Here is a 12,382-nt window from a genome sequence, read left to right as displayed (position 1 = left end):
CCATATTTCTTATCTCATATTAAAGTATATCAAATTTTAATTGGGTCTTTTTAATGTGTATCAGATGGGAGAATGTTAATTTATTAAATTAACGATTGAGATTTTTTAAATGATGTGGTGATGCTAAAATTATTATAGCATCCATCTCCATCAAATGGTCACATATAAAATACTATCATTAACTATATTGTTGGATTGGAGCCATCAAGAATTTGCCACATAAGATGCTAATGTAAATCAATAATTGAAATGTTTCTTATCTGATATTAATAAGGAATTTAAATTTTAGTTAATTTTTCTTAACGTATATCAAATGATCATATATATCTTGCAGTTTGTTGTAGACTTGTAGTGATCTCATGCACTAAAATTTATTTAAGGTTTGATAAAAGGGATTGATATTTCTCCCCCAACCACATGTACCACACATGGACATGGGTAAAGCCTAAGAGGAGAAAATCCACACATTTTTTATGTGTAAAAAAGAAACATTAAATCCTTGATAAAATATTTTTTTTATCACCTTTTAATGATTGAATCGAAATCTAACCAATGAGTTTCATTTGATATCATTTTATAACCGTCAATTTGATTTTAATTCAACAATAATAAAAAAAATTGTAAATATAATTTTCCGTAAAAACTATTAAACATAAATACAATTTTCAATTTTTCATTGCAATTTTTTTAAAGAAAATAGAGTTATTTCACTTAAAATGATATAAAATTATATCTTTTGAAATGATAAATAATTTTTTTCTTTTTCAAAATATGGTTAAAAATCAATTAGATATTTTGTAAGGGGGTATCGCTACGGGTGTTAACGGGCCGAGTCGAACCGCTTTGCTCTTAAAAGACTAAGCTTGTATTTAAATGTGTCACCCTAACCAAGCCTGCTACTTGTTAGAAATATAATTATTGGTCTATGGCCTGACTTATTTACAAAAAATAAAAGTCTGATTTAGCTTGTTAGTAAGTTTTAAAAAATTAAGACAATAAAAATTTATCCAAACAGAATATATAATCAATAACATTAGTAATTTCATAAATATTCATAAATTCAAGGTATATCCAAACATAATATAGAATAAAATCATTCAAAAATTATGTTTAACCAATAAAATGGGCTGAAATGAATTGAGAAAACAGAGTGGGGCTATTACAAGTAGTATAAAAAATAAAAAATAAAAAAATATACTAGGCCAGTCTAAGAGGCACTAAGGCTGAGCTCTTGAATTGGAGTCTCAGGCCTTTTTATTAAACGAGCTTTTATACAAGTTTAAGTCTGGTGCCAACAACCAATTTTAGACATGTAACCTCAAGCCTTCACGAGTCAAGCCAAAGATCCCTGAAAGGTCCCTAGCTCGTTTAGCACCCCTGGTATCACTACATAGTTAGAAAAATTTGACATTATTTACCTGGAATTTACCAAAATTAAAAAATAATTGTTAACAAAATAATGCCAAATAAAAAGAACGGGTTAGGCCACCTACGTAGGGCCGGTTTGACTTTTCTTCTCGAATTTTTTTTTTTTTTTATTTTCAGAACAAAAAAATACCTGATTGATAAATTTTGTAAAAATAGTTTTAAAAATTATAATTTTTTTTTAATTTTTAGAATCAAATTTAGAGAATAGGATTTAATATATCTACTGTAAATGTAGATAAGTTATCTATTATCACTTCCAAAACAATGTTATTTTGAGTTGAAAGATTAAAAATTATAATGAGAAAGACTATTATAATCTTGAAATAAATTATAACTATAAATATTTTGATTTTTTTTCCCAAAATGACATTTTTTTTGAGCTCGAATGTAGATAATATATCTACATTAATTGCAAAAAAAGAAACCATAAGGATATATATCTTAATTGTTTTTGTTTTATATTTTGACATTAAATTTTCAAAATACAAAAAAAATTACAAAATTATTTTAAGGAAAATCAAAAACAAAAAACAATCAATTAAGCCTATTGTGATTATCAAAAAGAAAAAAAGCCTATTTGTTATAAATAATTTATTGGTTGTCCATATCTATTATATAACTGTTATGACTGTTGAAAACGTTATGAACGTTGAAGACATAAATTATGGATGTCGGAGACGTTAGGGCTATTGAAGATAGTATCACCGTTAGATTAATATTTCGGTTATTATAACTTTTATTTTCATGTTTCTCAGACATCATTATAAGTGTGTGACAATAGAACAATTCTCTCTTATCTCTACTCTCCAATTCTTATTAATGTTTTTATTAATTTTATAACACTTATCAGCACACGAGGCTCTACCAGAAAATAGAATTGCAAACCCAAAGACACAAGGCTAAATTGCAATCCGAAAGAGATCTTGAACACCCAACCGACCGAATGATCTATTAAGTTTTTTTTGCTGCGCTAGCTAATGGAGTGGAGCTTTTGGATACAAAAAGTATAATCAAAGGGTGAAGATATTGAGAAAAAGATTTTTGCAAAGAAAGATTAGATTTTTCAGCAGCATAACAACGTTCGTCGCAGATTCGAAGCTACTCTGCTTCTCTGCCATCAACTACAACAGTGTTGGTAAAACTTTATCTGTTCCAGTCTTGTGATTTTCACATTTTTACTACATTTCCAAATTCTGTCTTTTATCTCGAAGCATTTGTTTTGGTAAATGGAATGTGGAGATTATTTTTATATATGATTTGTATTTGTGTGGGTTAATGGGAACCAATTTTGTGATGTCCTGTATGTGATCGATGAAATGCCCTAATGAAGTGATACTCTTACAACTGGCTGTGTTTCTTGAATCAAGCAAGCAAAGATGATTAGTATTAACTATTATAACTTATAGGTTTATTCTCCAATAGTTTCAGTGACACATCATCGCAGGAGTAGGTTCACATTACATGCTTGAAAGTTTTTTAAAAGACCAAAAGTAAGCACACTGGCTGATATCTGCAGCTGTTGTCATGAGCTTCTCTACCTATATTTTCAGTACTTTTAAATTCATGTATTTAAACATATTCAAAAAGACAAACCTTGGGATAAAACTATCTTTAAAATGTACTCCTCATTTAAAATGTTTTTGCTGCTTTAATGATTTGAAACCTTTTTTTTTTGGCACCTTTTTGTTTTTATTTTGTTTTTACTAAGAGTGGTTATGATGTAAAATTCTCCTTTTGTGGGGTTTTTATTATATTACCCCCTAAATTCCTAAATGGAAAGTTCAGAACACTTGCTCTTGTGATCGGCCACAGTGAAAGAGCAGCTGAAAGCAACCGCGGCGGCTGAGAGCGACGACTATCACTCTGCTGGTGACTAGCACCGGCGTCCAGCGACGAGTACCAGCGAGCTTCACTGTGTGGTTGTGTATTCGTACATGAGATAGTTTCTATTTTTTTTCGTCCCCATTTTCATTTTGCCTGCAAGTGGAATTCTTCAAATGTATGATGAATTTGTGTTTTGTCTCAGTCATAGGATGCTACTTTTCATATTTTGCATTCGGAGGCATATATGTTCAATTATTTTTCCTTTCAATCATTACTTTGGCCTATCTGTGTGTCTTATTAATGAAATAAGATGTTCATACTTCATTGCATTCCGTTATTGTACTTGAGATTTGAAACATGCTGTACTCAGCTACGGTTAGAATGTTGGATTGTGCAACATCTTCTTCTCTGTTATCTTGTGCCCCCATTGCCCAATTTTTCCTTTTGATATATAACTCCATTGAGTCTTTTGATTTGTAGTTATTGTCTTTATTCCTAATATGCCTTTCATCATTAATGAAAATTTGATATAGATGTTATATATATCAGTACATTCTGTATATATTAATGTGGTTAACAAAAAGGACATCCTGGATGTATGAAGTGATGCACAATTATACTTGTCAGTAGCATTTAGCGGCTGACCCCGAAAATGGCGAAAATGGTATAGCGGTGTATTGGGTAATGGTATTGCAGCTACGGTGAAGTATTAATTCCACATATATTATACTAACAGTATAATATATAAATTCTCAAACATAAGAAGTTACACAAAATCAAACACATAATTCCACAATCAATGTCAAATACAAGGAACATAAAGGAAGGATCCAAAATTAAACACAAATGAACAATGAATTCCACAAAATCAAACACATAATTCCACAATCAATGTCAAATAACGGGATTTAAACACAAATGAACAATGAATTCCACAAAATCAAACACATAATTCCACAATCAATGTCAAATAACGGGTAGCGTCGCGGCCAGCGGCCACTACCCATTACTGTAGCGGTTTAGCGGCGCTACGAGCCGCTACTGACAACCTAGTGCACAATGTCCAAGAAAGTTTCAGAACAATTGTGTAGTTGTATAGTAGGCGGCCTTACTTTGCAGTTGCGAGAGACTAGTTACATGAATTGATCATGTGACCTTTATGGCAACAACACCAACCATTGTGTCAAGGTTTCCCTCCTATATATTGATGTGGTTGCGAAGTGAAATTTATTTTTAAATTTTTTTAAAAAATGGAACAGCGGCCCACCCACTTAACATACAGCCTGCAAAGGGCTGGATTGGGCTAGCAAATTGTCAGTGTCAATAAAATTGGCCCGGCCCAATAGTGTCTTGGACTGCTGCGAGCTGGCCCAATAGTTGTCAGCTCTACTCAGCATCAGCAGGTACCATATTAACATGAACTTCTGTTGGTATCTGAATGTGAATCCTTTTTGTTGGTAACTAACGTAAGAAACTGAATGTGTTCTGTTGGTAACACTTTGTATCATTTTAAGGATCTGAAACTGAATGTGGAAGGAAAGTGATACAGACCAACCACTGATGTACTGAATTAAAGGAAATAACACAGCAATATGGATCTGAATATTATAGTTTTATATATGGAAATAACAACGATTACACAAAGACTCGTTTACAACTATCTTGTAGAAAACAGGAAATTACAGTGACAGAAAGAAATTACAATAACCAGAAAGAAATCACAATGCAAGGAAAAGTAAGATAGTGTGGAACACATACGAGAGGTTCCACTCTCTCCCAATCCCAAAAAGGGCCCAAGCAATTGCCAAAGATTTCAGATCCCCCTTACACCAATGCACACTACCCTATTTAACAATCTCTCCAATTCTGTTATCCCCATCAGCCACGTCAGCTAGGCTGGATCAATTCCACTCCTTGCATGTGTTACACCTTCTAACAGAATACCCTTTTGCTAACTAGGATCGTATCAGAGAGCCATTTCACTGTTTTCCCATTCTCAACTTGGTGATGGAATGCGTTGATAAGCATAAAGTGTGGTTTCAAACTCAAATCCAATTCAACAGCATTGTTATAATTTTTCTGCAAGTGTGGGTTTAATAGGAAGTGGTTTTTTTTTTTTAAGTATCAGTTTCTTGGTATTGAATTTCAATTATCCTATGGATTAGGATCATGGTAATTTGAACATCTTATCATTAACTGGTTTGAACCTGTGAAGCACAAATGCTTTTTAAAAGTTGAAGAACAAGGACCTAGTATGCACATATATATATATGATTGATAATTTAAGGAAAAAGATTCATAATTCATGATATCATGTATATAAGCTTCAATATTTACAATATCTTGATATATGTCATATGTGTCAAAACGAAATGAAAAAGTTGGTAGAAATGAACTTGGTATGTGACAAAAGTACCCTTGCCTTATTTATTTTTTTAATTATTGAAAATTCTTAAAACCCCAACTGGTTTGGGATAAAGATGTTGTTGATGTTGAGTAAAAAATTCCTTGAAGTTTCAAACAGACCCAATCTTGTGTTGTTATTATTATGATTGATAATATTATTTTTTAAATTTAAATAGGTGTGTCTATGCCATGTCTCGCTATGTTGAGTCATTTAAAAAAAAAAAATGGACTCGTGACGAGCATGTGTTTTCAATGTGTTGTGTTGGACATGTGTCCGTGGCACTAGAATGGTGTGTCTGTACTTTATAGTTTTGGACTTTATAGTTTTGGGCTCTTGAATGTTAAATATATATTTTTAATTCCTGTAAGGTTGAAAAAAGTTTTTTGACTTTCTCACTGAAGGTGTTGGAGTTATTTGCATATGATACTGGTAGGAAGTCTTGCTTCCTTTGGATATTCTTCAAGAGTTATGTGTGAGCTCTGCTCATCTAAGCTATGATGCACCTACACTTCAAAAAACTTGAAGTGTCATGTCCGACACTTCAACATGCATTACAGAGAATCAAAAAAGGGGTTCAAAGATTGTGTTGCATTGCGTTTTTTTAGTTCCAACTATTAGATTCGTTAGATTACGATTACCATTTTATTGAGTTTAAGGTAAATATTTGGAATATCTTATGTTTCTTTGCAAAATTGATGGGTATTATAAGTTTAGCTTCGTTTTTTGTTAAATTATTGAATATTAAATATACTATTCAATAAAAATATTATTTAATATCAAAACATGTCATAACGTGTCGGAGTGTCGTGTCGTGTCAATGTTGGTGCAACATAGCATCTAGGTATATATACTCTAGCCAGTTTGAGTTACCTCACATGCAAGATTCATCGGGGCTCATATATTCAACTATTTCAGGAGATTAAATCCACAGGATCTACCTTGAGTTATGTGTGATTGGCTTGGTTAAGTTAATCCATAATTTTTTTTTTGGGGGGTGAGAGGGAGGATTTTTTTGGAAGATTTCTTACATATCATGTACAAATATTCATAAGGATTGGAGTTTGAATTCCAAGTTTAAATGCCTTTGTATAGCTAAATTAATATTGTGAAGTATAATGGAAGTGAATTCATTGAATGTTTCTCTTTTTCTCTGAGTGATTAAGCCACAATTGTTATGTTAGTGTGGTAAGAAAAGCTTTCCTTGAATTCCAAGGATTAAAGTTGGAATTTATTAGGTATTGTTAGGGATTAAAGACTGTAAAATGCCAAAAGAACTTGAGGATCGTGCCTTAGACCACTTTGCCATCCTGAACCTTTGTTCTTCTTGTTCCTTCTCGTTTTCCTCCTATCAGCTCATTATTTTGCGAGAAACACACTTGAGAATTTATTCTGTTTTTGATGAGTTGTGTGAGTGAAACTAAAGTTTTGTGTTTTCAGCAGTTTTACTCTGAACATGATTGGAGGGTCAGTATAATAAAATCTGATTCTGTATCACAATATTTTAACATTGATTTTAGGCTGCACCTTTTTTTCTTGATATAGATGTCTTTAATTGTAGATGTTTTGTCTGTTTCAATTTCACATTTCATCAAGATTAATATTTTCAATTTTTTTACAAATCATTTGTATTTCCTCTTTGTTCTTGTTTAATGCTATTGACTCTTGCTAATGCTATTCTTGTATTTAGGTTCTTTTTTTGGGTCTGTGAATCACACAATACTCAATGCTAGCAATGAATCCGATTCATTTTCAATCTGCACCACCACAACCACCTCCTCTTGGACCTCCACGGTTTCCAATATTACCACCTGAACCACCAAATTCAAGTTCCTTTTGGGAGAACATAAATGTGTGTGATCAACTCAGAGAATTGCAAGTTACCCTCAATCTTGCAAAGGCAATGTATGTTGTTCTTATTTCAACTTAGTACATGTTTTTGTTCTAACCTTAATCTTTACTCTAATAGTTTTTTAGCTAAAAGCTCTCTCAGTTAAATTATGATTATAAGCTTTTCTCAACACAAAATAAGCTAATCCAAAAACCCATTAAATTTGGTACATCCTATTTGATATTGTGAAATTAGTTTGATGTTATTTTCTGTAGGCAGAAGGAGCTAGAGATGTTGGTGATGATTAAAGATGGTAAAGGGTCTTTAGAAGACTTAAAACATGGCTCAAACCAACCTTATCTTTCTGATTTTCTAAAATGTCTGGAAGACAGAAGGGTTAGTATAGAAACCCAAGAATCATTGGCTGTGGAAGCAGCTAATTCTTTGATGTCAAAGCTAAGAGCTCAGCTGGAGCCATTTAGATATGTTACCGATGAAGTAAGTCCATGGGAGGAGAAATCTGCAGTGGCTAGGTTTGCAAATAAAGTGCATAAGTCTAAAAGGAATAAACTCTGGAGGAAGAAAAAAAGGAAGCGTATTGCGGAAATGCTGGCAAAGGTTACTTTGCTTGGTTTGTTTTTGTGAGAATCTTTCCTTGCCCTTCATTGTAACTGCCGTTTGAAACTGATAACTTTGTTTGGTTGCTTTCTTTGTTAAAAAAATCTAGGAGCGTGAGCAATTTGACCAAATTGATCAAGAAGCTGATGAATGGAGGGCTAGGGAGATTGCCAAGGACATTGCAAACAGCAAGGTATGGAACTTTTTTTTGCAAATTATACCTACTTTTTATTTTGACGGAATTTGGTAATTTCTTTTTGCCAAAGGCTAAATGAAAGACGAGGTCAACATGATTTCAATTTTATTCCAAAAAAATAAATAAATCAAAATCAGATATATGATTACTGTCTCTGACAAAATTCAAGGATTGATGCTTGAATAAATATGAACTATTAGTCAATTATGTTAACTTCTCATAATTATTGTTAGTATTAGTATTTTGATCATCATTACAATAGTGCACTCCCTGTTACTGTACTGGTTTTATGCCTATATAAATCCAGATAAAGTGTGGAGCTAATTGATAGCACATCTCTGCATGTTGTTTCAACTTTCAAATTACATGCTGCGCCCATTTTCTTGCTTATTTCGAACTTTCACCGCTATGTTTTCTTTATTGACTGAAAATGGGGAAGGAGACTAGTGATTCATTCTGTTTGGGAATTTGCTTATAGATATAATAGTGGCCACATCAGTTTGCAATGCAAGTTTTAGTAATGTCTGAAGCATGTCTATTTGAAGGTAGCAAAGATGAAAGAAATTGCCAAGCTTAAAGCCAAAGAAGAGAAGAAGAAACTAGAGCATGAGGTAGATTTCTTTGTACAAATGACTGGTAAATCTTTGCGAAAGTATGGTTGCTGTTAATACTGAAGAAATTGGTCAAACATTTCATATATGTCATGGCTTTTATTTCTAATGTGTTCATTAACTACCTAAATCATGTCAATTTTTCCCTTTAATTTCAACATGGTATGTTCCTTAGCTCCTAACCATCATTTTCCTTGTTTTGCTGGTTTCTTGTCTTTTCTATTTTCTTTTTTCTTTCCTTTTTGTTCATTTTGAGGCTGTCAAAGGGCGTCCAGTGCCTCTCTTTTTTGTGACAAAGTCTATTAATAAAGAAGCATATTGCTTTTCAACTCCATCTGTATGTTTATTCAATCTGTATGGATCATGAATTTTTATCTTTTATTCACCTCACTCCTCACTTGTCGGGTGTCAATTGACCCAATTCTCTTACATCATTTTATATCACAGCTAGAGCTTGTCTTGATAGTGGAGAAGCTTCAAGAATTACGCTCAATAAGGATACAAAAGTTGAAAAAACAAGGTATACATAAGAAAATCACTCCGCTCAAGTTAGTTGTGTCGTGATTGTGCTGCATATTATCACTCAAACTCTTTGTTGGTTTGCTTGGCTTTGTTTTCTCCACCCTTGCCGCCATATTAACTTTTGAACTTCTTATAATAATTTATTACTGTTGAGATATATAGTCTCATATTGGTTGTATGTGCAACTAATGTGGTCTTTATAAGGTCTTGGGCACTCCCATCCTTTGAGCTAGTTTTTGGGGTGGTGACCTCAAGGTTCTTTACATGGTATCAGAGTCTCGCCGCCCCTCACTTTCTCTTGTGGCGTTTCTTAGCACAGGTAGGCTGGGCCTGTTGCATTGTCCACTCTTCAAGCCCAATGGGCTCTCGTGTGAGGGGGTGTGTTGAGATATATAGTCCCATATTGGTTGTATATGCAACTAATATGGAGTTTATAAGGTCTTGGGCACTCTCATCCTTTGAGCTAGCTTTTGGGGTGGTGACCTGAAGGTTCTTTACAATTACCTTAAATTCTTATTCCTGAATGCAGGTTTGTGATTGATCTCATTTATAAATTGTGTGATTGAGTTCAAGCTCTGATGTTTAGCATATTGTTTAGAGCTGAATAGCTTCCTATTCACCTTATAAATGTATCATGAGAAACGCCTTTGACAAATTTGCTATTTATCAATTGGAAACCATACATTTTTAATTTGATAATATAACAGACATGGTTTTACTTGCTTTTAATTGGAAACTTTCAGAATGTTCACATTTTGTGTATGAAAGAGTTTATTTCACATACGCCACCTTTAATTTCCTTTCATGCTTAACGTGACTATGGTTCTTTACAATTTATGCAGGCCATTTTCTCCCAGAGGAGGATGACAAGTTTCTTGAGAGAGTTCAGGCTGCAGTGGAAGAAGAGGAGCGCGAAGCTTTGGTTGCAGCTGAAACAGATGCTGCTAAAGATGCAATTGCAACTGCTGAGGAATCCAGGAAAGCTATTCAGAATCAAGGGAAACTTTCAAAGGGAAGCAATGATGATACTGAAGTTAAGGAGAGCAAAGAGAAAATAGTTGATAGTGTAACTGAAGAGGGCTCTGGTGCAGCTGATGAGAAGAAATCTAGTAAAATATCATCTGAAGGACAGAGCTGTGGAGCAGCATATGATCCTTTGGCAAATTTACCTATTGAGTTCTATCATTATTATCATGGAAGCAACAATGACATGGGCACACTAATCGAGGTAATTCAACTAGTTTTGTTAATTAAATTCTACATCTCTTGCAAATCACCACTCTTCTTTTTGTACCTTAGAATACATATGTAATTAGTAGATCTTTTCTCGGTATGAAAGCTGCTAGTTCTACAACCGATGCACTAATAGCCTAATGATGCTACTTTTATTACTATTATCATTATTATTATTATCATCATCATCAATATTATTATTATCATTATCACCTTATGTTTAATTCACTTACATGTTCATTATAAGTTCTTGGTTGTTAAGGCTGCTTTATAATCTCATGCAGGTTAGAAGAGGATGGGATGCCTATATCAGACCTGGAGGAAGGTAAGAAACAAGAACGAAGAATCTGCTAATAGTTCATTGTCAGGGAAAGTTTGGTATACCCTTAAAATGGGGTGAAAAATTAAGGGATGAGTGTTCAATGTAACTTTACATATAAATTTCATCGATGAATTTTTTACACTCATTTTTAAGGGCATACCGAAGTTACTTTTAATGAATATTCTGCTTTAGGCATATCTTTCTTAGATTGCATTTCATAACTGAGTGAAAAGAGAGAGAAAATTGGAGGTTGTCATTAAAATATATCCATGAGAGATCAAGACTCTGACCAAAGTCACCATATATTATAACACTAATGATCTGTACACCATAATATTACGCCTCCCATACCTCTGCCCATACTTCACATGTTAGTGCTATAGCTGCGACAGGAATTTATTCTGATATTTATTCCTTATCTTAACTCCTTGACACCTCTGTTTCGTGCAAGTTTATCAGTTTGCTTATATCTTATTCTGGTATGCTTATATCAGTGTGTGTGAAAAGTGAAAATAAAGCATTTGAGTATCTTATTTGAATTTACTTTTTTTCCCTTTCAAATTTGTGCAGCCGCATACCAGGGCACTGGGTTCAACCTCCTCCTCCAGCCAATGAGATATGGGCATCTTACTTGGTGAGGCCTAAATGATTAGTCAACATTCAACAAACTTGCAAATTCATCACCAATTTTGCACATAGATGTAATATAAAGTTTTGAAGGTTTGAACTGTGCTCCTGGCCAGCCCCAGGTAATAAGCTTTGTGGTGGCATGTTTATATTACTAATGTAGGATTTTCATCCTGTGTAATGGCACTAACTTCAATTCATATGCTGATAATCATTATTGTTGAATGTACAGTAAAATAAAGGAAAAATGCTCTTGGAATCATTTTTCAAAATTACATTTTTATTTTTTTTACAGTAGCGATTTCAATTAAATGAAAATTCGTATAAGAATCGTTATACTCTGCCCTCTATGTAGAGAAGACAGTGATTTACAATTAAATATAATTTTATTCATGTCATTAACGGATGCCTCTAGTCATTTGGGGTTTAATACAGAGTGATTTTATGGTTCAAAAAAATTTCAAAATTAGAAAATTAAACAATATGTAAACACTATAAGTTGTTTTCTTTTTTTGTGTGTGTGTGTTTAAAAACAAAACAGAAGTATCTTCTCAAAAATGTTATGAGATGATTTCCAAACTAGCAATTATTTTGGCACGAAATCTTTCTAAATATTAGGGCATGCTTGGTGCATATTATAGGATAAGACCTGATAGTATAAGATCTGATAGTATAAGGCCTGATTGAATTTTAATATTATCTAGCGTTTGGCACGGTATTGTATAAAATAATATATTGTATAAGATAATATCATTTAGTATTTGGT

General features: G+C 33.0%; 1 protein-coding gene across 2 annotated transcripts; it reads left to right on the top strand.

Annotated features, from left to right (window-relative positions):
- The first annotated feature begins 2,255 nt into the window (after positions 1–2,255).
- LOC133298516 (U11/U12 small nuclear ribonucleoprotein 59 kDa protein) lies at positions 2,256–11,863 on the top strand. Of its 2 annotated transcripts, XM_061497816.1 has the most exons (9): positions 2,256–2,563; positions 7,347–7,561; positions 7,763–8,105; positions 8,215–8,298; positions 8,847–8,912; positions 9,360–9,432; positions 10,277–10,662; positions 10,952–10,992; positions 11,560–11,863. In XM_061497816.1, exons 2-9 carry the CDS (start codon positions 7,383–7,385, stop codon positions 11,636–11,638), a joined length of 1,251 nt encoding a protein of 416 aa, XP_061353800.1. In that variant the 5' UTR covers positions 2,256–2,563; positions 7,347–7,382; the 3' UTR covers positions 11,639–11,863. The 2 variants fall into 2 exon arrangements, with proteins under 2 accessions (XP_061353800.1, XP_061353801.1); XM_061497817.1 differs by lacking the exon at positions 11,560–11,863 and having other exon boundaries at positions 10,952–10,996.
- Positions 11,864–12,382: the final 519 nt, after the last annotated feature.

This window comes from Gastrolobium bilobum, unplaced genomic scaffold (assembly GCF_033153095.1).
Source record: "Gastrolobium bilobum isolate Gb01-03AN ecotype WA unplaced genomic scaffold, APGP_CSIRO_Gbil_v1 utg3741, whole genome shotgun sequence".
Taxonomy (NCBI): domain Eukaryota; kingdom Viridiplantae; phylum Streptophyta; class Magnoliopsida; order Fabales; family Fabaceae; genus Gastrolobium; species Gastrolobium bilobum.
The sequence above is the reverse complement of the archived record's forward strand: the minus strand, read 5'-3'. Positions and strand labels throughout refer to the sequence as shown.

What these genes read in the sequence shown, in the direction of transcription:
- LOC133298516 (XM_061497816.1), top strand. Translation starts at nt 7,383, where the DNA reads ATGCTAGCAATGAATCCGATTCATTTTCAATCTGCACCACCACAACCA. An exon ending in AGAAGAAACTAGAGCATGAG is followed by an intron (nt 8,913 to 9,359) that starts GTAGATTTCTTT and finishes TTTATATCACAG; the next exon opens with CTAGAGCTTGTCTTGATAGT. An exon ending in ACAAAAGTTGAAAAAACAAG is followed by an intron (nt 9,433 to 10,276) that starts GTATACATAAGA and finishes CAATTTATGCAG; the next exon opens with GCCATTTTCTCCCAGAGGAG.